This window comes from Vanacampus margaritifer, chromosome 11 (assembly GCF_051991255.1).
Source record: "Vanacampus margaritifer isolate UIUO_Vmar chromosome 11, RoL_Vmar_1.0, whole genome shotgun sequence".
NCBI lineage: Eukaryota > Metazoa > Chordata > Actinopteri > Syngnathiformes > Syngnathidae > Vanacampus > Vanacampus margaritifer.
Window position 1 is genome coordinate 2,895,149 of NC_135442.1, and position 27,959 is coordinate 2,923,107.

General features: G+C 39.2%; 3 protein-coding genes across 4 annotated transcripts; all 3 read left to right on the forward strand.

Moving 5' to 3' along the window:
• Window positions 1-714: 714 nt before the first annotated feature.
• On the forward strand, window positions 715-5,745 carry LOC144060490 (uncharacterized protein YafE-like). Of its 2 annotated transcripts, XM_077580100.1 has the most exons (7): window positions 715-913; window positions 1,021-1,181; window positions 2,539-2,755; window positions 3,548-3,651; window positions 3,736-3,873; window positions 4,446-4,497; window positions 4,575-4,694. In XM_077580100.1, exons 1-6 carry the CDS (start codon window positions 803-805, stop codon window positions 4,465-4,467), a joined length of 753 nt encoding a protein of 250 aa, XP_077436226.1. In that variant the 5' UTR covers window positions 715-802; the 3' UTR covers window positions 4,468-4,497; window positions 4,575-4,694. The 2 variants fall into 2 exon arrangements, with proteins under 2 accessions (XP_077436226.1, XP_077436225.1); XM_077580099.1 differs by lacking the exon at window positions 4,446-4,497 and having other exon boundaries at window positions 4,575-5,745.
• Window positions 5,746-5,854: 109 nt separating this feature from the next.
• On the forward strand, window positions 5,855-11,233 carry LOC144060489 (creatine kinase, testis isozyme-like). Its single transcript, XM_077580098.1, has 8 exons — window positions 5,855-6,017; window positions 7,299-7,486; window positions 8,288-8,442; window positions 8,635-8,767; window positions 9,069-9,240; window positions 10,384-10,507; window positions 10,639-10,828; window positions 10,899-11,233. Exons 2-8 carry the CDS (start codon window positions 7,309-7,311, stop codon window positions 11,075-11,077), a joined length of 1,131 nt encoding a protein of 376 aa, XP_077436224.1. The 5' UTR covers window positions 5,855-6,017; window positions 7,299-7,308; the 3' UTR covers window positions 11,078-11,233.
• Window positions 11,234-11,741: 508 nt separating this feature from the next.
• ube2f (ubiquitin-conjugating enzyme E2F (putative)) lies at window positions 11,742-27,262 on the forward strand. Its single transcript, XM_077580823.1, has 10 exons — window positions 11,742-11,951; window positions 12,812-12,991; window positions 13,095-13,124; window positions 14,361-14,426; window positions 19,581-19,648; window positions 20,347-20,417; window positions 20,687-20,744; window positions 20,826-20,858; window positions 22,263-22,325; window positions 27,072-27,262. Exons 2-10 carry the CDS (start codon window positions 12,877-12,879, stop codon window positions 27,120-27,122), a joined length of 555 nt encoding a protein of 184 aa, XP_077436949.1. The 5' UTR covers window positions 11,742-11,951; window positions 12,812-12,876; the 3' UTR covers window positions 27,123-27,262.
• The last annotated feature ends 697 nt before the right edge of the window (window positions 27,263-27,959 follow it).

The window sequence follows — 27,959 nt, forward strand, 5'->3', positions numbered from 1 at the left end:
AAATAATCAACTAAAAGAATCTGATTTCACAAGTTTGCGCTCTCTTATAACAGTGATGTTCAGAATTAACATTCAAACTCATGTTAAGTGGGAGTCAGCACACACACACACACACACACCTGTCACCATTTGAAGTGCCTCACATTAACCCCAAATAAATTTCAGATGTTCAACTCGTAGGCTTTCCCTGACATTTTTGTCGTCACAAGCATGTACACATTACCCGGAGGGCCTGCCTTCAATTCAGAAACCCAATTACTTGTACATAAACAATAATAATTTGCAAAAGAAGCGTGAGAGAGTAAACTTTCAATAACGTGTTGTTTGTAATTCTAAGATGACACACGCACACAAAAACCGCACACTTTGGCTTTAAAGGTGCTCATTGTCAAACATTCCATGTAGCAACGGACATCATGGGGCCTCCCATCTTACAATCGGCCCACTGTTACCCCCCTTTTGTGAGTGACTGTGTGAGTGTGCATGTGACCTGAATGTTGCGTGTGGTCGGTCCCCAATCCGTCTATCTCGTTCATTTGTTTTTAAAACAAAACAGAAAAAAAAAAAAAAAAAGTAATTAAAAAAAAAAACACACACACACACAAACCTATGACTTCTGTGGACATAGTTCCAAAAAAAACAAGTGACGGGCTAGTTTTCCGATGTTGTTATGTGAATGTGGGCGTTCGCTGTGCGTGCACGTGACCTGCATGATCGTGGTCATGTGATCGACACCGTTACTCGGAATGTTAAGCATTTTGATGGCACTCGGTTGATCAAATTGACTCTTTCTCCACTTGTGATGGCTCACCGTCTGTTTGAAGGCAAAGAGCATGCCGCGTCATATTGGAAGTTTCGGATTTCTCCGTCGGATGACCTGATTCAGCATGTGCTTACATTTGTGGGAAAACAGGTAGGAGGTCTGGTCAGCTATTCATCTGATAGTTTCCTATTTTCTATATTTGGAGCACACTTTTGATATGCAATGATGTCGTGTGACAATGGAAAATATTTTGTCAGAAAGGTGGGCCCTTATTGCTGGCCGTGGACGTGGGCTGCGGCTCGGGTCAAAGCACGGTGCAACTGGCCAAACACTTTGAATCCGTAGTGGGCACGGATGTGAGCCCTGCCCAGCTGGAGGTGGCTTTGCAGCACACTCGAGAGCCAAACGTCACCTATAGGTACGTATGCACATGCACATTCCGGTACAAGTCTGGATTTTGCACTGGACATTTCAAATGTGCGTTTTTATGGAGTTTTAGGTTTTACCATTATTCTCTCACCCAAAGTCCGCTGGGTTGGACTCCAACTCTAACGATGGGAATTGATAAGAATTTTGCAATTGCGATTCAGTAATCGATTCTGCTTACTAAACTGATTCCTTATTGATTCTCAGTGGGTAAGGAAATGATACAATACAAATAGGCTTGTTTCATTCTAAACAAAAAGAGGAACTGATTACAACAACTTTAAACATTGAGAATGAGAAAAGTCAAACTTGACAAAGGAAAACTTCCATCAGGATTAGAGATAGACCGATATGTTTTTTTGTTTTTTAGGGCTGATCTCAATAGCGATTATTAGAGGCCGATAACCAATATTTGGAAAAGGGAAAATATTGGCGTCTGAATAAAAAATAAATTAACCTATTCACCGCCATTGACGACTATAAACGTCAAAAATTCATTTGAACAATTTCTATTCCTTTAACATTTTTTCCACTTGTTAACAAGAGTATGAAAACCTAGGAAAAAAAAGATTGTACATTTAGAACAGATATCAAATTTGTGATTAATCGTGAGTTAACTAGTGAAGTCATGCGATTAATTACAATTAACATTTTTAATCGCCTGACGAGATGATTATTAAAAATTAGGGTCGTCAGGCGATTCATTTTTGTTAATTGCATGACTTCAATAGTCGATTAATCGACGATTTATCACAAATTTTATATCTGTTCCAAATGTACAATAAAAAAAATCTAGGTTTTCATACTCTTAACAAAAGTAGAGAAAAATGTTAAACTAATAGAAATAGTTCAAACAATTTTTTTGACGTTTATAACCGTCAATGGCAGTGAAAGAGTTAAAATGCAAACTCCATCTATTAACAATTTTTATTGTTTTAATGTCTTTAAGCATATGTTTATTGAACAACGTTTCAGATTGGCAAAAAGTCTTAATGTGTCTCTCCCTAATCAGGATGTCAGATCTGTTTTAATCCACCAAGTATAGATCGTTTTTCATTGGATAAGTTTCTCAATAATGACTTTTTGGCTACTAACATCTGAGAACATTTGCACTGCTAATTTTACATTAAACACCTAAACAAGACACTTTACTTTTTTTTTCTAAGAACAATCAATAAGAAAAACAAATGATACCTGAATCAACTTAGTAGGAACCGGTTCTACAATAGAACTGGTTTACGACTCCCATTTCGACCTACAGCCCTGATGAGGCTCTACAGACAATGCGGCACTTTACGCTATCCTGAATGTTAAAAACGCTGTTGTCTTTGTGTACGGTTCCACCTTAGACAGAGCGTGGCTGAGGAGCTGCCGTTTGCTGACAGCTCAGTGGACCTGATAACAGCCATGTCCGCCTTCCACTGGTTTGACAGGCGGCGCTTTCTTCGGGAAGTCCACAGGGTCCTGAAGCCTCGCGCTTGCTTGGCTCTGCTCAACTACACCATCGATATGGAAGTGGACTACCCGGGCTGCTGCCTGCAGTCACTCAACCAAGTGTGCAAAGAGGTGCTCACCCATTCGGAATCGGAGAAATATTAGGAACGTTATTTATCATTTAGAACAATTCCGAGGTGTCGTGATCAAAGGTTGTTACTAGCAAAAAAGGATTTTTTTGAGGGTGTTATTTATTTGATTTTTTGGGAGAATCTTAGATGCCCTCAAGAGGCGGAGCTCAGTGGGCTCGTGGTCGAATGTCTGCCCTGAGACTGGGAGGTTGTGGGTTCCATGTTGCTCTTTTTGTCAAGTGTTTTCAACAGAAACAAGAAACAAATATGCATTTTTTTTTTCATGATAAAAGAAGAGACTCTAAACTTTCTTTTGGTAGGTTCCATGTTTTTATAGCAGTAGAAAACAATATTCTGTGGACCTTGCGAAATCAGTCAAAAATCCAGTGAACCAGCCGGGAGCGAAGGGGGTTGCTTCAGTGAAAATGGATGGGAGGGAATGAGTTGAAGCCTTTTCCACGGGTCCACGGGGCAGTGCGCCGGGCAATTGCGCCCTGTCGCGCAGTGTTACTAAGTGCAGTGTGAAAAAGGCTTAAGACACATTTTCAGACAGAGGATTAAGATTTCTTTGGTTGTTTAATTTTACAATTGACGAGTGCGCAGATGGCCGAAGACCCAACTGCCTGTATTTGCATAAGGCAAGCTAAGAATATAAATTGTTTATCCATTAATGGTATTTACATTACAGTAAAAATAAAAAATCCATCTATCCATCCATTTTCCAATAAAAAAAATAAAAAGTCCTCTTAGACTATGTGAATCCTAATTGTTCTTTTTTTGTTGTTGTCTTCAGTTCTACGCAGCTTTGCATCCTTACCGCAGTCCTCACCTCGGTGCAAATTCTATTGAGTTGTACCGGGAGTCCTACAATTCCATCCCTTATGCTAACAAAGAGTGGTGAGTGCGCTACAACCTAGCATAGGCTTCACCTCCCCGCGATCACAAGAAACATTGTCTGTGTTTTGCTGTTGCCACTCGCAGGCATGAATGTGTGTGCGTGAAGATGCCAATGCCACTGCGCAGCTACATGGGCTTGGTGGAATCTTTCTCCAGCTATCAGGTTCTGTTGAGGGAAGACCCGGAGAAGGCCGCCAGGCTCTCTCAGGACATTTGTCAAAGGTATTCTGTCTTGATTTCGATGGCTAACCCCCACCCTGTATACCTTTTTTCAATTCAGTGATGAAATTGGTGGACCTTGCCCCAGCTCATAATATAATTGTGACATCACAGACACGTTTTCCGAAATAGGCAGCTGACAAAAGATGTACTTGTTAAATTTCCCACCTAATTCCGAAAAGTAAAGGCCCATTTTCAATTAACATATATTAAATGCAAGACAAACCTCGACACGTATGATCTGACACTTGCGCTGCACAAATAATCCATTAGAGGGCAGTATCACCCATTTGATGGCTTTTCCAGTGACCTTGCAAGGTCGCCGCAATTGACAAAGGAGAGACATGAGACATCTATACTTATTAATAGTAGGACATTTTCTTTTTGAGTTTTGGAAATACTCATATGTTTGATATGTCTGTTTATTGTTATATTTTATTTTTGACAGTTATAAATGTACAAATTTAAAGCACTGTGACCGGATGTATCAAATATGACAAAAGTCATATGTGGAAGTTTATTTATTTCAAACGAACTAATAAATACTCTATTTACAAAGAATCTGAATTTTACAGGGTTAAATGTCGTGTGAAGTGACAGACACCGACCACAGACCTTATACATGATGTAAGACTGGACGTTGTCGAGACATGACAACAGTCAGACTGCGTGATTTTGTTTTTGCTTTTTTCCTGCCATTGCAGGTTGATGACCATCATGAAGGTGACCTCTGCGGAGACAGAAGTGGTAGTGGGTGTCAAGTATTTCTACCTGATGGCTAGCAAAAATGGCCCAGGTGACATGTGATGTGCACTGCTGCCTGTAACTACACAAAAATGTTTTAATTTGAGGAATTATTTGTTAATTCATACATCCCCATTTGAGTTCTATAGTAGCGTGAACATGGTATTAACACCGTTTATATGTAGCCTATCGCAACTAATTAGAATGTCATGGAAAAAATCCTTTATTTGAGTAGTTCAATGCAAACAAGTGAAACTGATATATCTAATCACTCACTGCACAATGATTTATTTCATGATTGATTTTTGTATCCTAAAATTAACTATACCGCATAAGAAACCCTCATAAATGATTTTTAATACTAAAAAAATCAACAGGGATTGGCATTCTTGGATATATTGCTGTGTTTAATGAATCTTTTATGACACGAGTTTCCCTTTTTGAAGTGAACCACTGATATCAACCTGAATATATTTTATATTCCAATTCATCGAGATTCACCTGTATATTACAAACAATCCGATTCAGAAATGAGCTCTGGAATAAAATCAAGTTCCAGCACAAGACTGTGAATGAATGTCTCACTGTTTTGAAACTGCCGCTAGAGGGCGACATTATATTGTCTTTGGCAGAGCCGCATGTAGAGGCGTGATTGGTCAACTGCTGGTCACATGACATACGGACGCCATCTTTTTACCCTGCCGAAAACAGAGTTGGCCAAACTCTATATATGGCTCTTGTTTTTGGAGAAATCGACATTTTCCTGTTCAAGTCAAGCATGACAGGCCAATAAGGCATGATGAATTCTACTATTAATAAATAAGGCATAAGGGTCAGCAGACATTTTAACTACGGTATTGTTTTCTTACATAGCCTATATAAAACAATAATTGAATCTTGAACCTACGTGTTTACATATATTATATTGTATTGTACATCTAACTTGTCAAATAAAAAGAGAAGAAGTAATCCACATTTGTATCCTTTTTTTTAACTTATCAAAATACATTTATTGAATTTTAAAGAATAGGTTAAAATGACTCACAACATAAGAGGACATTAGCATGCTTCTTTTTATATAAACATTAATAAAAGTGTGCGCTCGCTTGCGTTACAAGCGCTACGCCACGCAGTCGAGGAAGGAACTCAAGACAAAAATACAACCGAACGTCACGCAAGCGAGTTTGGAGAAAAGCGCCGCACAAACTCCACGCGTCGTGCACGTCACCTTTAAAAGTCTTTGTCACGCCGGTCGCAAAACGCGCGTCCCTGTGACGCAAAGAAGATCTGACGGCGTCAAGTTGGGTCGAATAATATAAAACTAGAGTTGTTCTCCAGCGAAAAGCTTGTTTGCCCGACCATCTTCACAGTTTGTTCGATCTTCTGAAGTGTTGCTGAATCAGGTGAGCACATACAACGACGTGCCATAATCAGCATTAAGTTGGATCAAGCCTAATGTGATCAATCTTCCAATAGTTCAAAAAGGGAAAGCTGTCTATTATATAAATGAGCGGTTAAGAAAATGGATAGATAAATGTCACTACTTCATGGACATTAAAAGCTTACAGCTCATGAAAAACTCAACAAATGATGTGTGAATAATGTTATAGACATCCCATGTTTGTAGGCTCTGAGTTTTCCTCTTTTTTTTTGATTGGAATTAAGAATTAAGACTGTTTTGTATATATATTTTATATGTGATTCTTTATACGAGATTGTTGTGCTCATTCAGAACATGTAAATAAAAAAAAAAATGTTGTTTTTGAAGTAATATGTTTAAAATGTATTTTTTTTTTTCATTTAAAAACTACGTTTGGAGCACAAATCAGTAGTTTTAAAGCGAATGCTCAATTTGTTTTGACTTAATAATTTGGCCAGTATAGACATTTTGTATTTTGTGGGGAAAAGGTGATGACATCATCGAAACATGAATGCTTTGTGACTTCATCATATTGGTTCCAAAAGGCCTTGATGCATTTTATGGGTGTGACTACTTTAATATCAATGTCAGGTGGCCTTGAAGCCAAGCTTAATATCCTGAGCCAACCCGAAATTCTTAATATTAGGTACATCCCATTAGTAACTTTGGCGGCCCTCTAGTGACTGTTAGTTTTTGTCCAAGAAACCTTTTGTGGTATTGCTTGATCTAGAGTTGAATGTTGTCCCAAACCTGCCACTTGTGATCTGATTTGTTGCTAAAAGGGTTTCTAGTGGATGCATTTGTGGTTTTGTTAGGAATTGCTTCTAATACAGATTTGTGGTTGCTTTGATTTATTGCTAATTCATTGGATGCATTTGTGTTTAGTGGTCAAGATTCTTCAGATCAGTTGAGAAAATCAAATATCTGATGTTAAAACATGCATGTCTTATGATGTAACGCTAAAATGAACTCTTAGGCAGATTGGTTCCATAATTGACTTAGTTTAATTGCTGGCTAAACTGCCAACACTCTTACGTCCAGTTCTGTTCAGCTCCATTATCATGTTGATGTTGCTTTTCCCTCGTATTGTTAAGAGGGCTTTGCCCCCTTTAAGAAAGGGAAAGATGAATGTGATCACTTCATTGACATTTTCATGTGACTCGAGAGTTGATGGGAAGAAGTGCTGTTGCGCGGGAAGGTTAGCCCAAACTCCCAATTAGTATCTGATCTTTGATGGTCACGTTTTGCTGACAATCTGTTTTAGCTCTGAAGGAATGGCCAACCGCAAACAGAGGGGGCTGACGGCCACGGACGAGTTCCCAGACCTCAGTCAGCACAAGAACCACATGGCCAAGTTCCTGACTCAGGACATGTACGCCACGTTTAAGGAGAGGTCCACTCGCAGTGGCTTTACCATCGACGGCGTCATTCAGACCGGAGTGGACAATCCCGGTACAGCAACAGCGGTTCTACACTCTAAAAACCGTTGGGTCAAAATTAACTCAAATTGGGTCACAAAGGGACCCACCCAACTTAATTGGGTTATTTAACTAACCCAAAAAGTTGTGTCAAATGAATAATCCACAAACCAATCAATTTCTGGGTTATTAATTTAATTTGACCCAACATTGGGTGCTAAATCCATCCTTAAGATGAGTTGTTTTATATTTTACCCAATTCAAATGGGTTATTCAACTAACCCAAAAAGTCAAACGAATAATCCACAAACCAATCCAAGTAAATGAATAACCCGCAAAACTACCTCAAAATTGGGTTGATTTCTTGGTTAATTTAATTTGACCCAACATTTGGGGCTAAATCCCTTAAAAAGTTGGGTTGTTTCATTCTTTACCCAATTTAAATGGGGTTATTCAACTAACCCAAAGAGTTGGGTCAAATGAATAACCCAACCCAAAGGGTTGGTTTGTGGGTTATTGACCAAACTTTATGGGCTAAATACCTCAAAAAGTTGGTTTGGTTCATTTTTGACCCAATTCAACTTTACGGGATAAATACCCCAGAATGTTTGGTCATATGAGTAACCCACAAAACATCAAATTTTGGGGTTGTTTTGTGGGTTTATAATTTGACCCAACTTTTTGGGTTAAAGTTGGGATGATCCATTCTTGACCCAATTTGGGTTATGTTTGACCCAATTTGGGTTATGTTTGACCCAACGGTTTTTAGGATGTCATTTACAACTGTGCACGGTTCTTTGAAGACATATTTGGTGCCGTGTTGTTCCGTGGGCAGGTCACCCCTACATCATGACCGTGGGCTGCGTGGCTGGAGATGAGGAGTCCTACGAAGTGTACAAAGAGCTTTTCGACCTTGTGATTGAGGACAGGCATGGCGGATACAAGCCCACAGACACGCACAAGACCGATCTCAACCCAGGGAACCTCGTGGTAGGTCATCGTTTATTATTATCTGGATTTTTGGTGCTATATTTTCTTTCCATTTTCTGGCAAGCAAATTTTTGGAGTTGGATTTTCCAACTGCCAGTTAAAAATGAAAAGAACAAATGATACATTGATTATTTCGGACTGCCGATAATCTAATGTCTGCAGATAATCTAATGTAGGCTACGTAATGTTTAGGGCGGCGACGACCTGGACGCCAACTATGTTCTTAGCTCCCGTGTCCGAACAGGCCGCAGCATCCGCGGCTTCTGCCTGCCACCACACTGCACCAGAGGGGAGAGGCGTGCTTTGGAGAAGCTGTCCATTGAAGGTAAGTAAATGCCCTTAGAGCATAAAAGACCCCAAGCCTCTTCAACTTAACCAGATGTCTTGTAGCAGTCTGAAGACTGACATGTGAGCGGTAGCATGGTGCCACACTCTTAATTGGTTTGGTCTTGATGGCTCACATTGACTTTACGATCGAACATGCGATATAAACCAATGCCTACCGTGACCGTTTTCCAAGCAGATCTAGACGGCAGTATCAGGTTCAAAACTGGCCTGATTATCAGTGTGCCTGCTTGTTAAGTCACAATTTTGAGTTGTCCACAAACTTGTTTCTCCGTCTTTAGCGTTGGGCTCTCTGACTGGAGACCTGAGCGGCAAGTACTACGCCTTGAAGAACATGTCGGATGCGGAGCAGCAGCAGCTGATCGATGACCACTTCCTGTTTGACAAGCCCGTGTCTCCTCTGCTGCTGGCCTCCAGGATGGCCCGCGACTGGCCCGACGGCAGAGGCATCTGGTAAGGAATAGTGTTGATTTCGTCAATGAAAACCAAACAAAAATTATTTCGTCAACACATTGTTCACTGTATAAAACTAGACTAGACTGAAACCCTCATTAATAAACAATAACTGGGACTAAATCATGTATGCAAATCATGCTTTTTCGTTGACTAATGAAGATGAGACGAAAATGTGCTTCACTTAACTCATTTGCTCCCAAAAACGGATAAATACGTTCTATTTGAAATATTACCATGGTCCCAAAACGTATTTGTTTTTTGTTTATGCTAGAGCATACAGAAGTCTTTGATGCAGCATCTGAACTGAAGAGAAAGCTTAAAGCAATGGTAGTTGTTACCAAAACGGCCAGCAGGTGGCAGGAGAGTATAAGAGATCAACCAGGGCCATGTTTTTACCCCAGTGTTTTAAACAGATTTTAGCTATATTCTAATGCTAATTGCTGCACAACGGGAACAGATATAAATACACTTTTTTCCTGATGAAAGAAGTGACTCTAATCAATTTGGTAGGTTCCATGTTTTTATAGCAATAGAACACAATATTCTGTAAGCCTTGAAAATCAGTCTGTAAAACTGGAGCGAAGGGGATTGCTTCAGTGAAAATGGCTGGGAGTGAATGAGTTGATAAAAATTGGAGTAAAATGAAAGAACATTTTAGTTCATAAACAAAAAAAACGAGACAAAAAATATATTTTTTAAATCTTGTCCAAAAATAATTTTAATCCGACTGCTAACTAACGCTTGCTAACTTCATAGCATGGAGCCTACGTGAAAGTTTTAGATCTGAAATGTTCAACATAATCTGCTAACAACAAATAAATAAAATATAATCATGATTGTCCTGACTAAAACTAGACTAAAATGTTGACAGTTTTTGTTGATTTAAACTAGATGAACAAAATTATTTTATTGGACTAAAATAAAGACTTAAAATGCTAGTCAATTAAAAAAATGACTAAATAAAACCGGAATGAGGTTGATTTAACTATGATAAAAACTAACAAGCGTGATTGAAGCTGGACTAAAACTGAGACAAAATTTAAAAATGTCAGATAAAAGTAACACTAGTGAGGAAACGGTCTTTTAAATCTCTCGTGTAGATTTTTGAATACTACAACCGTTTTTACATGTATTCTAAAGGCACAACGAAAGCAAGACCTTCCTGGTGTGGGTGAACGAGGAGGACCATCTGCGCGTCATTTCCATGCAGAAAGGAGGCAACATAAAGGAAGTGTTCACCCGCTTCTGCACTGGACTGGCAGAGGTGTGGAATTTTTTTCGCAATTACTGCTTCTCAAACTGAAAACAAAAAATTGAGAATGCCTGTTGAAAGAAAACTGTTAGAAATCTCGCCACTTGTAGATTAAAGCTAGGTTGAAATGTTCTCGGTGATAGATCGAAGCCAGGTTCAAGGAAAAAGGCCGCGTCTTCATGTGGAACGAGCACTTGGGCTACATCCTGACCTGCCCCTCCAACCTGGGCACCGGCCTGCGTGCCGGCGTACACGTAAAGCTGCCAAACCTGGGCAAGCATGCCGATTTCGAGGAAGTTCTCAAGAGGCTGCGTCTGCAAAAACGCGGAACTGGTACCGCCAAACCGAACTTTGCTCCAATTCCTGCACTTTGATGAGTACTTAATGTGGTTCGTACAATCAGGTGGCGTGGACACAGACGCTGTGGATGGAGTCTTCGACATCTCCAACGCAGACAGACTGGGATTCTCCGAGGTGGAGCTTGTGCAGATGGTGGTGGATGGTGTCAAGATGCTGGTGGACATGGAGAAGAATTTAGAGAAGGAGGAGTCCATTGATGATCTTATGCCCAACCAGAAATAGAACCCCCATCCCCTCCCACCCCCCATAAATTCTTTTCTGTCCCCCATTTCTTATGAATACTATCCTAAATGCAGTTTCTGCTATTATGTACTGCTCTATAATATGTGTAAGGTTGGGATGGACTTGAAATAAAAAATAATGCTGAAAACTTCACAATGAATTGTGTGAGTGATGTAGAGTAAATTTGCTACATTGTGCGAGATGTGTGCAAGGAAAGCTGAGAGTAATCCTGATGCTTAAAACTGATGTAATTAAGCACACTTCAAAATAAGTTCAAAGCGAATGCAGTCTAATGCACCTGTTGCATATTTTGCTAGTGTATTTTGCGAAAGCTAATGTAAACATGAGTATTTAATTCAAGCTATGTAGAGAATGACAAAACTAAATTTCTACACTAGAGCAAACAAATGAGTCATGCATGCACTATATTTTTGCTAGTTCCACTACAAGTCAAAATGTGTGCACAGACGCCAACTGACAAAAGTTGTCTTTAAATTAACGTTTTTAAATTTGAAATTATTTACAGATGTAAAAGCCAATAGTCAACCCTTTCTACAAAGTCTGCTATTGATCGGAAAAACACCAATTATGCTACCTAAACCCCTTCTACACGTAGGAACGTTTCTTCCACTGCCTTTTCTACACGGACGTTGATGTTGAGCGGATGTCCTCACACTTCCGCTCCCCATGATACCGGAGAGAAGTTCTGACAGCTGAGGCTTCACTGAGTTGATTCCCTCCCCTAACCCCTCCAAAAACACATTTTTTATCACCATTTACAGTCGCGAGTGCCTCAATTAATCACCGGGCGGAGTTTTGGCGATCTTGGCGTCCGATTATGGTGTAGCACGGACTGCTAGCTCACAGATTACAGGTAAACAATGTCCGGGTAACACACAAGCTAACTCAACGAGCTAGAGAACAACTTCAAAACTTGGCCTTGAACAAATTAAAGTACGGGTATTTGTGCTGCTTTTATATGGGGAACGATTATAAAGTGAGACACAGTAAGGGGCTGAGGAAATGATCTTCGCTGGTTGTGGTAATGACATAGCTATTAGTTCTATTTTAAGTAGTGGCAAAACAGTAAGACACATTGATTATTTATTCAATGTCATAACATAAGCCTAGTTAAAATACAGTTGTCAATAGAAAGACTTTAGACTTAGAATATTGAACAGCAGAACTGAGCTAATGGATCTGGAAATTCTATAGGGGGGTCCTCGTTTTACGACTGGGTTTCGTTCATCCGACGCAGACGTAAACCGAAACAGATTACTTTCCTATCCTGACGCAGTAGTGAAGTTATAATTGTAGTCAATGTTTGTATGAAAAACATTCCCAGGCCTCGAATATATAACATTCAAATCAAGAGTAAAGGCAAATGTTCCTCGCCGAAAAACACAACATTATGTTAACAAACAAACTGTATTATAATCATCAGAACTTCAAAATCACCTCACATAGGGTAGTTTATTTGAACATTTGTCTGCAACCCTAAAATAAGTGTATTAATTATAACGCTATAAACAACAATGCAAATCCAGTTTTTATAAATTAACTTGTTAACATCACCAATATAGTAATTATACACAGTCACAAAAAAAAAGTAATAATATAATAAGAAGGTACACCACACTGCTCTGAGGGCCACAACATGTGACCTCGGGTTAGACACCCTGATTCAAAGGATTCAAACCGATGATGTTTCTTGTGTCATTCACATTGTGACAGGCGTTTGAGTCACGGGGCAGGCAGCGCGTGGGGGCGGGGCAGAGCACAGCAGCGTTGCAGTAGCCATGCTTACGCTGGCCAGTAAACTGAAGCGGAATGACGGCGCACAGACGGCCCGAGCCGGCGCAGTCTCCGACGCCACTCACAGGGTCTCCATCAGGGACCGTCTCCTTACCAAAGGTTTGCATTTTGGAATCCAAACATATTCACATGAGTAGTGAAAGGCTGCGGTGGTCAACCCTAACATTCTGTTGTACTCATTGTGACTGTCGTCTCTCTGCAGAAGTTGCCGAACTTGAAGCCAATCTTCCTAGTAAGTTACAATGTTATTTTACCTCATGTCTGTAACATGTCTTTTAGGTCTTTGCTATTGTTGGCTCGTGCATAAACATTCAAAGATGGCACAAGAACTGCTAAACAGCAAACAAACATTAAGTGCAGGAACTCATTTTGTGCATGTTTTCAACGAAAATAACTCACTCAGTTATTTTAATGTTGTACTGTGTTCGTCCTGCATGTTATTCCAAATAAGTTCTCGGACTCATACGACACCATGGAGTAAAGATCACTCTGTTGTAGGTGCACCATCCGTGCAGCCGCTTGTTCAAACCATCATCCGCATAACACTATTTGGCAAATTCAAACGAACTGACAACGGTTCTTGTGGGATGTTGTTTGTGTACTTTTCAAATCGGTGTTGATGTGGCAAATTAGGTTGAAATCTTTAACGGCTGATAGCATCTCAACGCTATCTAGGTGAAGATGTAATAGTTAAATAATAATAATGTAAATACATTTGTGGAAAAAATATGTGTGCATGTAATCTGCCTGAAATACTTAAAAACAAATTTTTTTTTTACTTAATTTGATTTTTGCCCAATTTATCACATGTCACGTCCTCTCTGGTATACAAGTGCAGTCTTGGGTTTGGAGGTGCAGGTAAGCGATGTGTGCCATCTAGTGGTCAACACTGTTGTACACTTTAAAACTCCTGAACTCAGTAAGTATTTAGATTTTCAAAAATCAAGTGAGGGCCACTCCGAGTGTGTGTGGGGGGGGGAAGTGGGTCCGCCAGTTTTTTTTTTTTTATCCCTGGCCTCTGGTCTGAAAGGAGCCAGCAGATGAGTCAAAATGTACATAAGTGAATCATTTTCTGTGTTAATTCAACATCTACTTTACATAATGAGCAATAGTGGAAGTTTTTGCATCCTGTTTTGGGTCAGCAACTCCAATGTTGGAAGCTGAAGGGATGTTAAATGTGCCCTTCAATCGCAATCTTTTTTTTTGTGTGTTATGGGAGTTAATGTGAATATCTGAAAGCAACACAATCATTCAGATGTAGCCACAACCTGTTTTTGTAGTGTATGTCCTTGAACAGCAGGTGGTAGTGTGGAGCTAATTTGAAACTTAGCCTTGTTTTAGAAAAGGACAAATCCACATTTACCAGCATAGTCTTTAATGTATGTCGGGAGAAAAGAAACATAAAAGGACACAAATGTATATGCGACCATTCACTTGCAACCCACCATTTGTTTCCCTCTAATTGCAGGTACATGCAAAGCCAATTTCCCAGATGAGGACAAGCTGCACCATTTTCAGCTGGCAGTGTCTCCTGGTAGGAGAAGAACATTCAATGTCCTTATGAGTTCTGTTCGCTGATGAATTTCCGTTTGCCAAAAAAACGACAATGATTACATTACACGTCCATTTTTGACCACTTGGCAGACGTTGTTTGTTCTGTGCCGCTCCATTCACGTCCGCGGTTGGCAAGCCGGCAAAGGAACGTCCGCGCCGCGCCCCGCGAACCTCGTCGTGCTCGTCGCTGTGCTTAAATGACCCGCTTTCCTCCGACAGCCCGGCTCAGTGGGCCATTGTGTGCGCGTGTGATTGTTTTTAGGACCAGCCGTGTATGTTTGTTTTGCTCTTGTCAGCAATTTTCTCAGCTTCATCGGGCTTGCGGTCAACTGAACTAGCGTCGAACAGAATCACACGAGGCTCACTACATCACCCCCATCATTCTTACAACAAATTGCTATTTTTAGACAAATGATCTGTCTGAGATGCGCATACAAAAATTGAAAATGCACATAAAAAAAAGTCTCCAATAACACCTTAATAGTTTGCTAGAAATGTTGTTCATAATGGGGCTAATTTATGTAATAACTTTCTCCGCTCATGATCTGATCAACTCAACCGGCTGAAGATTCAGAGCCACTTTCAACCGACTGTTTGAGTCTCGTGATGAAATCAGGTTACAGACATGCAGCTATCAGCTGTTCAAAATTGTGAGAAAAAACAAATATCTATACTATGTAGTGATAGACTGATATGGTTTTGTCAAGGCCGATACCGATAGTGATTATTAGTAGTCGACGAGAACGATAACCGATATTTGCAGTAAAAGAGAATATATTAGTTTCAAACATTTTTAAATGTACTTTTTCTTTTAATTTTAAACATAAAGATTTTTTAAAGCATTGTTTAAAAATTCTAACAAAAATTGCAAGGAGTTTCCAGGGTCATCAGCATGATTTAAGCTAAATTAAAAACTAAGTAAGTAAATAGTTCCCTAAAGTTTTGTAAATATTTTTTTCCATAATTTCAACCTAATTTCTTAATTGTAGGAAATTCCCAGTGTCAGCATATTTCTTTTTCCATAAAGTTGAAATTTCAATAAATCCATAAATGAAAAGTTCCCTGTATCAGAGTGACAAATGCATGCGAATGTACTGTAGCTCATTTGGGGTTCTCGTCAGGGTTCGTAAAAGGTTGCAAAAGATCTTCACAGAAAGTAAAAAAAAAATGTCAGAATATGTTTAAAATGTCTTTGCGACAAGTAAAAACGGTCTGTGGACATCTTACAAATCCTGATGAAAAGCCTCAATTTTGCTCCTTTCGCAAGCAGCTAAGTGAGCTATCAGCTTTATCGGCCTTCAGATTCGTGAAAAGGCCGATGCCGATATTTGGCATTTTGACCGATAATGATAAGGATATAGATATTTTCTCTAAATTGGTTCATGAGCAAGCAGCATGTTTGTGTGTGTGTGTGTGTGTGTGTGTGTGTGTGTTATATCTACTGTATGAGTCACCAGTCTCCCTGTCGCCCCAATCGTTGGTGTACCTCCAGCTTGGTTTCACAAATGCCTCTGCAAGCAAAATCTATGCTGAAAAGCAAAGATCAGCTATTATGGCAAAGGGCTGCTGTCATTTTTCTTAAGTGAATCCGATAAGGAGTTCCCCGAGGAAGACTTGCGCATTTTATTCAAAAATTATAGCATCTCACACATACAGTATTATAGTTTTTTTTTATTTTTATGAAATTCATCTTTTCCCCCTTTTTGCTCATTAATTTACAGCAATTGAATTAACGTCTGCTTGGCCTTTAAATGAGGTACACGTGATGATAAGTAATTGCCGATCGTCGACAGCCATAAAATTCACAAGATGCAGTCGAAACATAATGAACGAGGACACCTTGATAAACAGCTATTGTGAATCTCTAAATTGTTCATTGACCGTCACACTCAATGGAGCGCGGCAGCGGCGACTAGAGAACGCATGAGTCAGCGGAGTTGGTGGCTTTAAAAAAAGTGTCATGTCATCAGCACTTGAGGCTGCGTTGCATGTGTGAATAGTTCTTAAGAATATACGAAACTAACTGAAAAATCTACAAGAACAAATACTAGCTGTTATTGCACATTTTGGCCTCTTAGGGGCAGTGTGGTGCCGTGCATCTATGGCGTACACACAATGAGAACAGAAGAAAGATGCGATTGAACTCTATTAAATCTTTGACTGCCAAGCGTTTTCAGAAAAGGGATGCCGTGGGTGCCAGCCGATTTAAGCATTTTGACTGATCTTTCAAGGTCCACAGAAAATTATGTGTTTGGACTATGGAAACACACATACTACCAAATGAAAGATTGGACTCTCATCTTTCATGAGAAAAAAAACGTTTGTTTCTACCTTCTTCCGTTTTTCAGTAATCAACAATAGAAAATGGTTAGTTTCACCTCTGTTTTTAAAAAAAACGTCTTTTAACGTCTTTGGCACTCCATAGGATTTTACTAAACGTTATTTAACGTTTTTGGCAGTCAAAGAGTTAAATAACTCTTTTTTTACAAATTAAGAAGAATTTGTGTTTTTGAGTACCGGTAATGTTATCTTTCTCCGTGTATGTGTTTCCATAGCATTTGTGTGTTAATTTGCGTTATTTGAAGGAACATCACAACTGAAATGGGTGCAAATTTCCCATTAGCATGTCAATGGAATCCACAGTTGACTTTGGCATTAGCACGACCGAGGTTGTAAAAATCAAGCATGTTTTGTATTTAAATATACAATGTGTGTAATTAATTTTACAGTAAACTCCCAACTGCTACGCAAGCAAAATGGTGCATTCAGGGTACTTTCACGTCGGAAAATTCTATTTTGTTTGATTATAACGCTTTAAGGGAAAACCAATCGACCAATTGGCGGATTATTTTGTCTGATGTTTGAAGGGTAATAATCGGCGGATTATTCAGTTTTGCCAGTTGCTTTTAATTAACTTGAACCTCTTTGAAGCAGGTTACACGCATGCGGACATTTATTAATGTGTTTTATTAATGTATAAATGGCCAAAGTTTTTGTTTTGACGGCAAGGACATTTCCCTACTGAGGACACTTGCTTGGGCGCCGTAACGATCCTTTTCCACTAATTGATTTCCTCTCATGAATATTAAGATGCATATGGCAGTACAGTCAGTAAATAAAACCGTAAACTGATTACAATTCTTGCCTGGCTTAGAAAAAAGTCACACTTGAGTTTGGTTCTAATGTTTTTGAATATTTGTGTGTGTGTGTGTGTGTGTTAAGTGCAAGATTTCTCCAGTGTGCTGCAGACACAAATGATTTATTTATGAACTCTAAATGTAGCTGTTAAGCCAGTCCAGCTCTCTTGTGAAGTTTTTTTTTTTTTCAGAACCATTCCGAAAATCTTGAAACGCTTTGCTTTTAACGCTGCCGGGTTTTGGGTTCATCCTCAATGTGTCTCACTTATTTATTCAAACGATAGAAAATACCGGTAAAGACAAATAGAAATAAATTGTGCTTTTATGCAGTTCCTCATAAGTCGAATAAGATTTCACATGCGGGTACCAGCTACTGCCTTCCGGCAGGAGATTCAGAGCCCCCAGAACCAGGCTGAACCGCTACAAGAACTCATTCCTGCCGACATCCATCAAATTGCTTAATAACCAACATTAACTAAGTGGTGCAATATATATATATATAGGAGTGTGTGTGTATTATTTATTTTAATTATCTCTCTCTATTCTGTTGTTTTTCTTACTGTAAACTACTGCTGCACTTCTTATTTAACTCATTCACTGCCATTGACGGCTGTAGACGTCAAAAAATTAATTTGAACTATTTCTATTAATTTTCTACTTTTTCCACTTTTGTTAATAAGATTATGAAAACCTAAAAAAAAAAATGTTTTACTGCACATTTAGAAAAGATATACAATTTGTGATTAATCGTGAGTTAATTATTGAAGTCATGTGATTAATTACAATTGAAAATGTTAATTGCCTGACACGATTTAAAAAAGAAAGAAAAGATTATTAAAAATTAGGGGCGTCAGGCGATTATTTATTTTTTTAATTGTAATTAATCGTATGACTTCACTAGTTAACTCACGATTAATCACAAATTTTATATCTGTTCTAAATGTACAATAAAAAAATTCTAGGTTTTCAAACTCTTGTTAACAAAAGTGGAAAAAAATGTGAAACTAATAGAAATAGTTCAAATGAATTTTTGACGTCTATAGCCGTCAATGGCAGTGAATGAGTTAATTTTGATTTTATCTCTTTCTATTCTGTTGTTTTTTCCTTACTGTAAACTGCAGCTGGACGGAGTCCAGGAAAAAGTTCCCCGCGGGGAAAATAAAAGTATATCGTATCGTATCGTAGTCTAGTGTTTCGTACGTCTGCCTCACATGAATATAAAACTGAAGTGAAAGTCATTCCAAGAAGTCAACCACAGACCGAGCAATTGTGAGTTTACGTCTCAGAAAAGCCTCATTGTTGTTTTTCATACGTACATAAAAGATTCAAAGCCCCTCCAGCCCAAGTCTCATCATTTGTGCTGGCTGGCTTGAGAATGCCGCTTAAAGCTTAAAAGCTTTTTCAGCTTTGAACCTCGGGTTCATATTCAAATGAACTTGACTAGTATTTCATTTACTGCAATTTTTTATATTGTTATAAAAAACAATATTATATCTGAAAATGCTGTATAAAAATCTTCAGGGTTTTCTTGGAATTCTTTAAAATACCCAAATTGGAATTTGGCCCGAAAATCTTAATCCACCCATCAATTTTCTACTGTGCTTGACCTGCTTAACGGATGAGCTGGAACTTATTCCAGCTGACAAACAATTCACATTCTCACCTTTTTCTTGTTGCAATTTCTTCAACCTGCAATTCACCTCTAAATCTTGAGTAACCACTGAGATAAATGCTTTCGCCGTGCAATGTGTTTTCTTCCACCAATCACCATCTGCTGATCACAGTTCGCATGCCAAGAAATCGTTTTAACTTTAATAGTTTGCGTCCCTTGCAGGTACAATTCTGTCCTTTTAGTGAGTTATTAGTCATTGCGTATAATGGGCAGGTACTGGAAACAATGTCAAATGAAACCACTTCACAGCCACATTGCGGAACACTTAAGTATTTGTCTCAGTACTGTTTATTTACCACCACTTTGTTTGTCTCTCTCCTTCCAGATGAAGGTTACTACCAAAGTGGCAGGTTTCAGTTTGAAATAAATGTGCCTGAAGCCTATAACATGGTGGTGAGTGGTCCGATATGTCCTCTGTCTTGTCTGTGATCACATTTCTAGTTTGCCCCCCAAAAAATTGTGCTCCCAATCAGTTGATTGTTTTGGAAACATTAACGATAGCTATAAAGTTAGATTTATAAATACATAGATACTTTTTCCTTCCCGTGAGGGAAATTAGATTGTCATGGCAGCAATATTCACAATTGCGCCAAAAATGGGAGCAACAAACCAAGTGAAATGAAAAATAAAACAAATTCAAAAGCAGCATTTTATGGGAGACCCAAAGAATGATTGGCAGCACACAATAAATTCGAAAATATACTGTCTATTAACAACTTATTTGCTCCCAAAAACGTATAAATACGGTCAATTTTAAATACCACGCTCCCAAAGACGCATTTATATGTTTTTTTTTGTTTTTTATGCTAGAGCATACAGAAGGCTTTGAGGCAGTCTCACAGCCGAAGAGAATGCTTGAAACAATGGTAGTTATTAGAAAAACGGCCAGCAGGTGACAGTAGAGTATAAGAGATCAACCAGGGCTATGTTGCTGTTTTAAACAGATTTGTTTAGCAATAGAACACAATATTCTGTGGGCCTTGCAAAATCAGTCAAAATCCAGTAAAACAGCCGCGAGCGAAGGGGGTTGCTTCAGTGAAAATGGCTGGGAGTGAATGAGTTAAGTACTGTATTTGTCTGTTGATCTCTAGCCTCCAAAAGTGAGATGTCTGACCAGAATATGGCATCCTAATATCACCGAGAACGGGGAGATCTGCCTGAGGTACGAAATTCAGCACCACAGTTATGACATTGCATTTGATTTGAACTGTATTAATTTTACATGGTATGGTAAGAGGGCGATAAAGACGTATCATAAATGCATGATAAATGTTATATTAATCCAGTCCTGTAGCTTTCTTTCATTCCAGAAGGTAAAATTGGCCAAATAAATTATAGTTTTTTTTTCCTTTCTAATCAGTGGTGTTGGTGTGTGGGTGTAAAATGTGACCTAAATAATGAGCACGGTCTACTGTGTTTCTCTTTCTTCAGTCTACTGCGTGAACATTCTATTGACGGCACAGGGTGGGCCCCCACCAGAACGTTAAAGGTCAACTGGAAGATGTTACTTGAATACATTGACAATTCATCTTTTAGTATTGTTTAATGAACATATTTTTTTTATACACAGGACGTGGTCTGGGGATTGAACTCGTTGTTTACTGTAAGTTGTTGCTTGTATCCCGCATTTGAGGATGGTCGGAAGTCGGATATGTCCGAGTTGGTTTTTTGCCAGTTCCGACCTGAAAGCGTTCGAGGCGTAAGTAAACTACGAAAATGGCGGATAGTGATAAATTGTTTTTTATTATAGTCCTCAAAACTCATTTTGACCTCAAGCAAGCTTACCTTCTGGCAATTTTGCTTCATTTATTGTTTTGATCTTATTTCATAAGCATGCCATACGGTTCACTAGATCACCGTATAATTTCATGCAAGGAGATAGCGGCATCCTGTCACATACGTTGTGTTAGCTTCATTCATAAATATTCGACAAAACTTCACATATCTTGTTTTATACTCGAGTAAATTGTGTTTTACCATTCGGGGTCTGTGTTTCCAAAGGGGGTCGCCATTGTAGAGTGACGTCACGTTGTAGTCCGTTTTTTTTTTTCCCCGACTTCGCAAGTGGAATTTCCGAGTTCAAGGGGGCGTTCCCGTACACACTTCCTGGTTTGAACTCGGAAAAGTCTGACTTCCGGCCATCCTCCAATGCAGCATTACTGTCCCAAAAGATAATAGAAAGTTAATGATAATCATCTCATCTCAAATTCATTTTTAGTAGCCAATTGAAATTGTTTCTCTGTTCCAATACTTTTGGAGGGGATTGTAAATACACACGATAAGGCTTGCACAGTGGAATGACAGTTTATCATTTAAATTCTGATACATCAGACTTAAAGCATACAACATTTAAGTTGGTACCATTTTGTGTAAATCATCTCATCCATATGCAAAATGGCGAACACAAATGAGAAGCATTAAAAAATGGTCTTGGGATCAAAAGTTGTGCCCTCAAAAAAGGAAAGTAAAAATGTGCGTTCTCAGTTCAGTCACTTTGATGTGAGTTGATTATAAGCATTAGCATTTTGCTCGCCGGCCTTATCCCGTGAGCGTGTCGACCCACACAGTTCCAAGTTTTAAAATTGTTTATCTGTATGTAGGTCACACAAGTGATATTAGTCAAGCTGTAATTGAGTTACAACAGAGTCATTGCTTATCTCCGTTGACAGCTGCAATGGGGCTATCACACCGACATGGGGGAAATAATCGTTCCCATTATGGGGGTGTGGGCTTGAAATGCCGTGAAATACAAACAAGAAAACAAAATGAGATTTTGTGCTTTTGACAGCAAGTCCTGGAAGATTGCTCAAGAGTTTTTAATTGAAATTTGCCGCACTTGCCAACGTGTCACCACAATGTGAGATGAGATGAGATGAGATGAGATGAGGACACTTCCTCTGGCTACGCGCCGCTTGATGCTCAGTCATATTCTACATCCTGTTGGAACGTTATCTGTAGGATTATTGCGAATTTCCCCCACTCACATCTCATTTGTTATCTCCTGTAGGACTTGTTGAATTTTGATGACCCGTTGAACATTGACGCGGCTGAACATCATTTGAGAGACAAGGTGGGTTTATGTTTATTGATTGATATTCACAATCATTAACCATATCAAGCCTGAACCATGAAATTTTTTAACTTTTCAGATTCTTTGCAAATCTTTATTTTTTGATTATTTTGAACAAACAAAAAATGTGTTTTTTGAAACTCATCTTCCACATATGACTTATATATTATATATAATATTATATATATACATATTTGATACATTAGGTCACAATGCTGTAAATTTGTACATTTAAAACTCAAAAATATAATAATAAACCGACATATCAAACATGTTAGTATTTCCAAAAATCTGAAAGAACATTTCCCACTATTAACTCATTCATTGCCATTGGCGGCTTTAGACAATTCATTTAAACTATTTCTATTAGTTTAACATTTTTTCCACTTTTGCTAACAAGAAATGAAAACCTAGAAAAATGTTTTATTGTTCATTTAGAACAGATATAAAATTTGTGATTAATCCTGAGTTAACTATTGAAGTCATGCCATTAATTACAATGAAAACTTTTAATTGCCTGATGACCTAATTTTTAATATTTTTTTCTTTTTTTGAAAAAAGATTATTTTGAAATTAAAAATAATATAATGAAAAATATTATACTCATGAAATAGATGGCTCAAAATGTATTTAATATGACACGTTTGGCTTTATAGGATTAAGTAAGAAAATTCAAGTGCTTGATAGCGACTTTGTTACATGTACAAATGTATGATACAAACTTCCATATTGTAGAAATGAAAACTCAATCAATGTGTCATAATCATTCCCCCAACCCATTGTTGTTTGCTTCTGAGCTAAGCAGACGTCGGCTGGTGTTCTTTTTGCGAGGTGTAGGCAGTGAGCAGGCACAGATGGTGCTTTTAAAAGGCTCTTGTCCCTGCACTCATCTAACTTGGTGCCTGCGGGGTGGAAAGCAGGCTCAACAATTTGCAAGTCAAATCGGCACTAAATGGGACCTCGAGAAATATTTACAATTCTCTGTTTGACTTCCTCCTTCACTTTTTCCCTTTTTGTTTTCACAAGTCATTGGCAAGTGTGTGCAACATTTAATGGTACAGTAATCCGATGGATCCCAGAGTGTTTTATAGCATATACCCGCCATAGATGTATATTTGAAGAAGAAGAAAAAACTTCTGTGGTTTGCTGTTCATGAACTCACCATTTGGCTTTTTTTTTTTGTGGAACCCGTCTTTTGCGCAAAAACTCACATGTGTACAGTACGTTTAAAATGCCACAAAATGGTGCGGAAGCTGGTTTGTTTTTGGACGCTTTAAATTATTCATTGAGGCAATTGTAAAAAAAATTAGGGAAGGGGTCAATAACACTTTTTGCTCGGACCCCACCTGCGAACAGCAAGTGTTTACTGTACTGTATCCAGAAATTTGTGACGATGACTCGGAAAAGAAAGTGTGTGTGGGAAGGAGTGAGGAAAGAGACTGTTAAAAAAAAAGAAGAAGTTGATTGTGGGTTGTTCTGATTGTTTTGCTGACTCACCAGTCCCACGTAAAATACTGTTTTACATTTCCGGAGGTTTTGCTGTTGCTTCACTGTATTACCGAGGCTGACCTGTGAGGGGCAGCATTGTGCCACAGGACATCCAGAGACCGAAGAGTAGTCATAGAAGAAGATATATAAGGATCTAGACTAACTATTACAGTATTTTTTAAAATCTGGTCATTACATTGCGGCAGTAAATGAGTTAAATGGCATCCATTCATTTGACCTTGGCTGACAATATGACTTGGAGGGTTCGTTGGTGACTTGCGTGGCTCCAGTTCACGCATCCCATCTGCATACCAAATTCCTGCTCTTCAATTCCACACTCGACTCCGCCATCTCGAGTGGCTCAGCCTCATCAATCAATAGTCGATCGTGTCACGCGTGCGCACGTCCACCTTATTGACTTTCTTCATGCCCAGAAGCAGAGAACATTGTGTGTCGTAAAGATCTTATTAGCAAAGTCATTAGCAACTGCCAGGTAGTACAATCATGTCACTTGCTTGATCTTCACTTGGAAATGTTGGGCTTGGAAGTAAATGTAGCGTGGCGGCTTCCTCGGCCATTGCTTTATGCTGCACCTGTGGCAGCTGAGCAGCATTTCAAATTAACGAGCTGGGTGGGAAAATCTGAGGTGTCAACAGACACACCGCATCATGTGAAAAGAGAGCCAGTTTTCCTCACACAAATTTGTACTTGGCCCATCGAACTGCTCCACTCATTCACTCCCAGTCATTTTCACTGAAGCAACTCCCTTCACTCCCGGCTGGTTTACTTGATTTTGATAAGCAAAATGATTCAAAATCAAAGATTCAGGTGCAAGAAAAAATATGATTGGGACTATACTCCCAGCCATTTTCACTGAAGCAGCTCCCTTCGCTCCCGGCTGGTTTACTGGATTTTGATAAGCAAAATGATTCAAAATCAAAGATTTGGCTGCAAGAAAAAATATGATTGGGACTATTATTTTACATGCATAATGACTTGTTACTGCATTCTAATAAATATTTATTTTTAACTCTTTCACTGGCAGCCATTTTCACTGAAGCAACCCCCTTCGCTCCCGGCTGTTTTACTGGATTTTAACTGATTTTGCAAGGCCCACAGAATATTGTGTTCTATTGCTATAAAAACATGGAACCTACCAAAAGACAGATTAGAGTGTCTTCTTTCATCAGGAATTTTTTTTATTATCAGTTTTTCTATTGCAGCAGTTAGCATTAGAATATAGCTAGGTTTCATCATTCCTAGTGAAAACACTGACAAAAACGGCTTGTTGCAACAGGGCCCTGGTTGATCTCTTATACTCTACTGCCACCTGCTGGACGTTTTCTGTAATAACTACCATTGCTTTAAACCACCTCTTCAGGTCAGAGGTCTGCATCAAAGCCTTCTGTATGCTGTAGCATAAAATAAAATAAAACAACAACGTATAAATACGTTTTTGGGACCGTGGCAATATTTAAAATGTTTTTGTACCTTTTTGGGAGCAAATGAGTTAAGCATGATGCAGACTTCCCATCGACAAAAGTCCCACTTTTGCACCGCGTCATTCTGGCCTTCACCCTGTTTTTGTCGTCACTGTGCTGTGCTTTAACTTAGTTGTGAACCTGCAGTAGATGTTAAAGAAACAGTTCATCCCCCAAAGGCTTTTGTTTGCTTTCCTCTTTACTGATGATAGCGAAATCTCGGAATACCCGCGCAGATAATTAGGGAAGAGATGAGCTAAATGCCTTGCGTGACTGGAGAATTGCCTCAAAGTGTTTAATAGACTGCAGACTGTGCAGAGTTTCTTCAAGCTAATGAATGGCCAAGAGGAGCTGGGATTTTTTTTAGAAGCCCAAGTGGTGTCTTATTAGGATTCCTTTAAATAACGATCTGTGGTGCTTCTTTTTTTTAATGGACTTAACTTGGATGGAAGGTGCAAGGGAAATCTGAACAGACCGTGGAGCCTCTCCAAAACAATCCGCTTTTGTCCAACGGGCATTTCGAGTCGGAGGCCACTCAAACGTACACCCGGGAGATGTTCGGGAACGTCGGAGAGACAATTGATCTCGTCTGTGCTTGGCTCCTCTCCGTTGTCGGAAAAGGCCACAACAATTTGATTCTCAAGACGTGTCCTTAGAGGGACATTTTCATCAACGTTCTGGGGACAATCACAACTCATTCAAATTAAAATTAAAACTTTGTTAAAATACAAATTTTGCCACTTGCTGTCGACTGAAGATGTCAAATGTGCTGAGAAATTGGATAACGACCAATCATGGCTCAGTTTGCTGACCAAACGCACACTCTAAAAACAGTTGGGTCAAAAATAACCCAACCATTGGTCAAAAATGGACCGATCCTCTACTTCAGTGATCCCCAACCATCGGACCGTGGGCCCCTTTGGACCGGGCCGCACAGTTGAAAGAATAAAAAAAACTTACTGTACTTCCGGTTAATAGATTAGCCGAGGCTTAAAAATATTTTATTTTGAAAAGTGACCAGATTCTCTCTGTTTACGACGGACTCTTGACACATGTCAAGATGCTAATTATCTCTGTTGCGTTTTGTTACCCTTGTTATGGTAGTGGACTTGCGTTTGTTGTCGTAGCCTTTTATTAATCAGCCGACGAACAGCCAAGCACCCCCACCCCACCCCCACCCTCAACCCACTGGGTTGCCGGTCCGCCAAAGTTGTGGACATATATGAACCGGTCCGTGGTGAAAAAAAGGTTGAGGACCGCTGCTCTACTTGGGTCGATTTGACCCAATTTTGAGTCCAGGAATGGGTCAACTCATAAATATTGGTCAGATCCTTTACTTAGGTAAAAATATATATATATATATAAAATTGGGTAATTTTGTATAAAACAGCCATAAAGTGGATCGGTCCATTTTTACTTTTGACCCAACTGTTTTTAGAGTGCAGAAAACAGGTGAGCCATGATTGGTCGTTACCTACTTCCTCAGCACAGGTGATGTCATCTTCAGTCGGCAGCAAGTTGAAATTTTTGTTTTTAAAGTTATTAACTCGTTTGCTTTTAAATGTTTAAAGTGTCCCAAAGACGTATTTATACGTTTTTTATGTAATACGAAATAAACAATCACTGGTTAATAAACAGTAATCGGGGTGGGGGGGAGATGCTTTTCTAAAAATATTCGACAGTGACAGCACAATTGTACACTTTTAGTTTTTTTTATATCCACTTGATGTTATCTTAAAATGTGTGTTAACCCGTTGCGGCTTTGTGTACTTTTCAGGAGGATTTCCGGAACAAAGTTCAAGATTACATCAAGCAACACGCCAGATGATAGATGCACGACGGGGGTCGCGGCAAGTTTGCTCGCAAGCCGCTCCACTTTTGCCTCAGCTTCTCTCTCTCAAGTCCACACTGAATCGGCAGCCGTCTCGTTCTGCTCACCTTCTCGCAATAAACATCAACGCAAACAAACACGGGAAACACTTTATGGGCAAGGACGCCAAAGCACTACGCTTAAAAAATGATTCTTTGGGAGGTCACGGTGATGACGTGCTGCTAGCTTGACGCTAAGGCGGCGAGCGGCCGCTTCTTTTTTTTTTCTGTTCAGACGAAGGTTTATTTATGTGCGTTCTCAGTTCTAGTGCCTGCAGCGTTTGTTTTGGCAGAAAGAAAAAGGAAAAAAAATGCATGCGAGTTGACGTGATGTCATGTGAAGACATTTACACAGGTTTGCGGACACCTTACGTGCTACACGCTACCGGCCCGCCCCCCACCAGACAGCGTTTGAATGATCTGCACCGTATCGTCCTCATCTGTTGCCATTCACGCCACACGCACTTCCAGCTCCTGGTTTTTTTTTTTCCTCCATGTGAAAAATGGGAGACTTTCACCACCTCTTGTCAGTTCCCTTTACTGTTCTCGCACGACCCCCCCACCCGTGTCTCAGAAACTAACAAAATGTATGACAGAGGAGAGGATAAAACATGAGAGTACTTGAGTCAATGATTGGTCGACAACAGCAAAATAAATGACCAAAAGCAGAAATAAATATACTTCAACTATATATATATCTATATTACAGGGGATCTTTGATTTTTAAGATTTCGAGGTTGCAAATCGCATGAATGAAAAAAAAAAAAATAGTTTTTTTTATTACATTAGCCTAATA

Excerpts from the sequence above, each read along its gene's own strand:
- LOC144060490 (XM_077580099.1), top strand. The coding sequence starts at position 803 with ATGGCTCACCGTCTGTTTGAAGGCAAAGAGCATGCCGCGTCATATTGG. Across the intron at positions 3,652-3,735 it reads CCTTATGCTAACAAAGAGTG|GCATGAATGTGTGTGCGTGA; the intron begins GTGAGTGCGCTA and ends TGCCACTCGCAG. Across the intron at positions 3,874-4,574 it reads TCTCAGGACATTTGTCAAAG|GTTGATGACCATCATGAAGG; the intron begins GTATTCTGTCTT and ends CTGCCATTGCAG.
- LOC144060489 (XM_077580098.1), top strand. The coding sequence starts at position 7,309 with ATGGCCAACCGCAAACAGAGGGGGCTGACGGCCACGGACGAGTTCCCA. Across the intron at positions 8,768-9,068 it reads GGAGAAGCTGTCCATTGAAG|CGTTGGGCTCTCTGACTGGA; the intron begins GTAAGTAAATGC and ends CTCCGTCTTTAG. Across the intron at positions 10,829-10,898 it reads TCTGCAAAAACGCGGAACTG|GTGGCGTGGACACAGACGCT; the intron begins GTACCGCCAAAC and ends TCGTACAATCAG.
- ube2f (XM_077580823.1), top strand. The coding sequence starts at position 12,877 with ATGCTTACGCTGGCCAGTAAACTGAAGCGGAATGACGGCGCACAGACG. Across the intron at positions 20,745-20,825 it reads CCCCCACCAGAACGTTAAAG|GACGTGGTCTGGGGATTGAA; the intron begins GTCAACTGGAAG and ends TTTTATACACAG. Across the intron at positions 20,859-22,262 it reads GATTGAACTCGTTGTTTACT|GACTTGTTGAATTTTGATGA; the intron begins GTAAGTTGTTGC and ends TATCTCCTGTAG.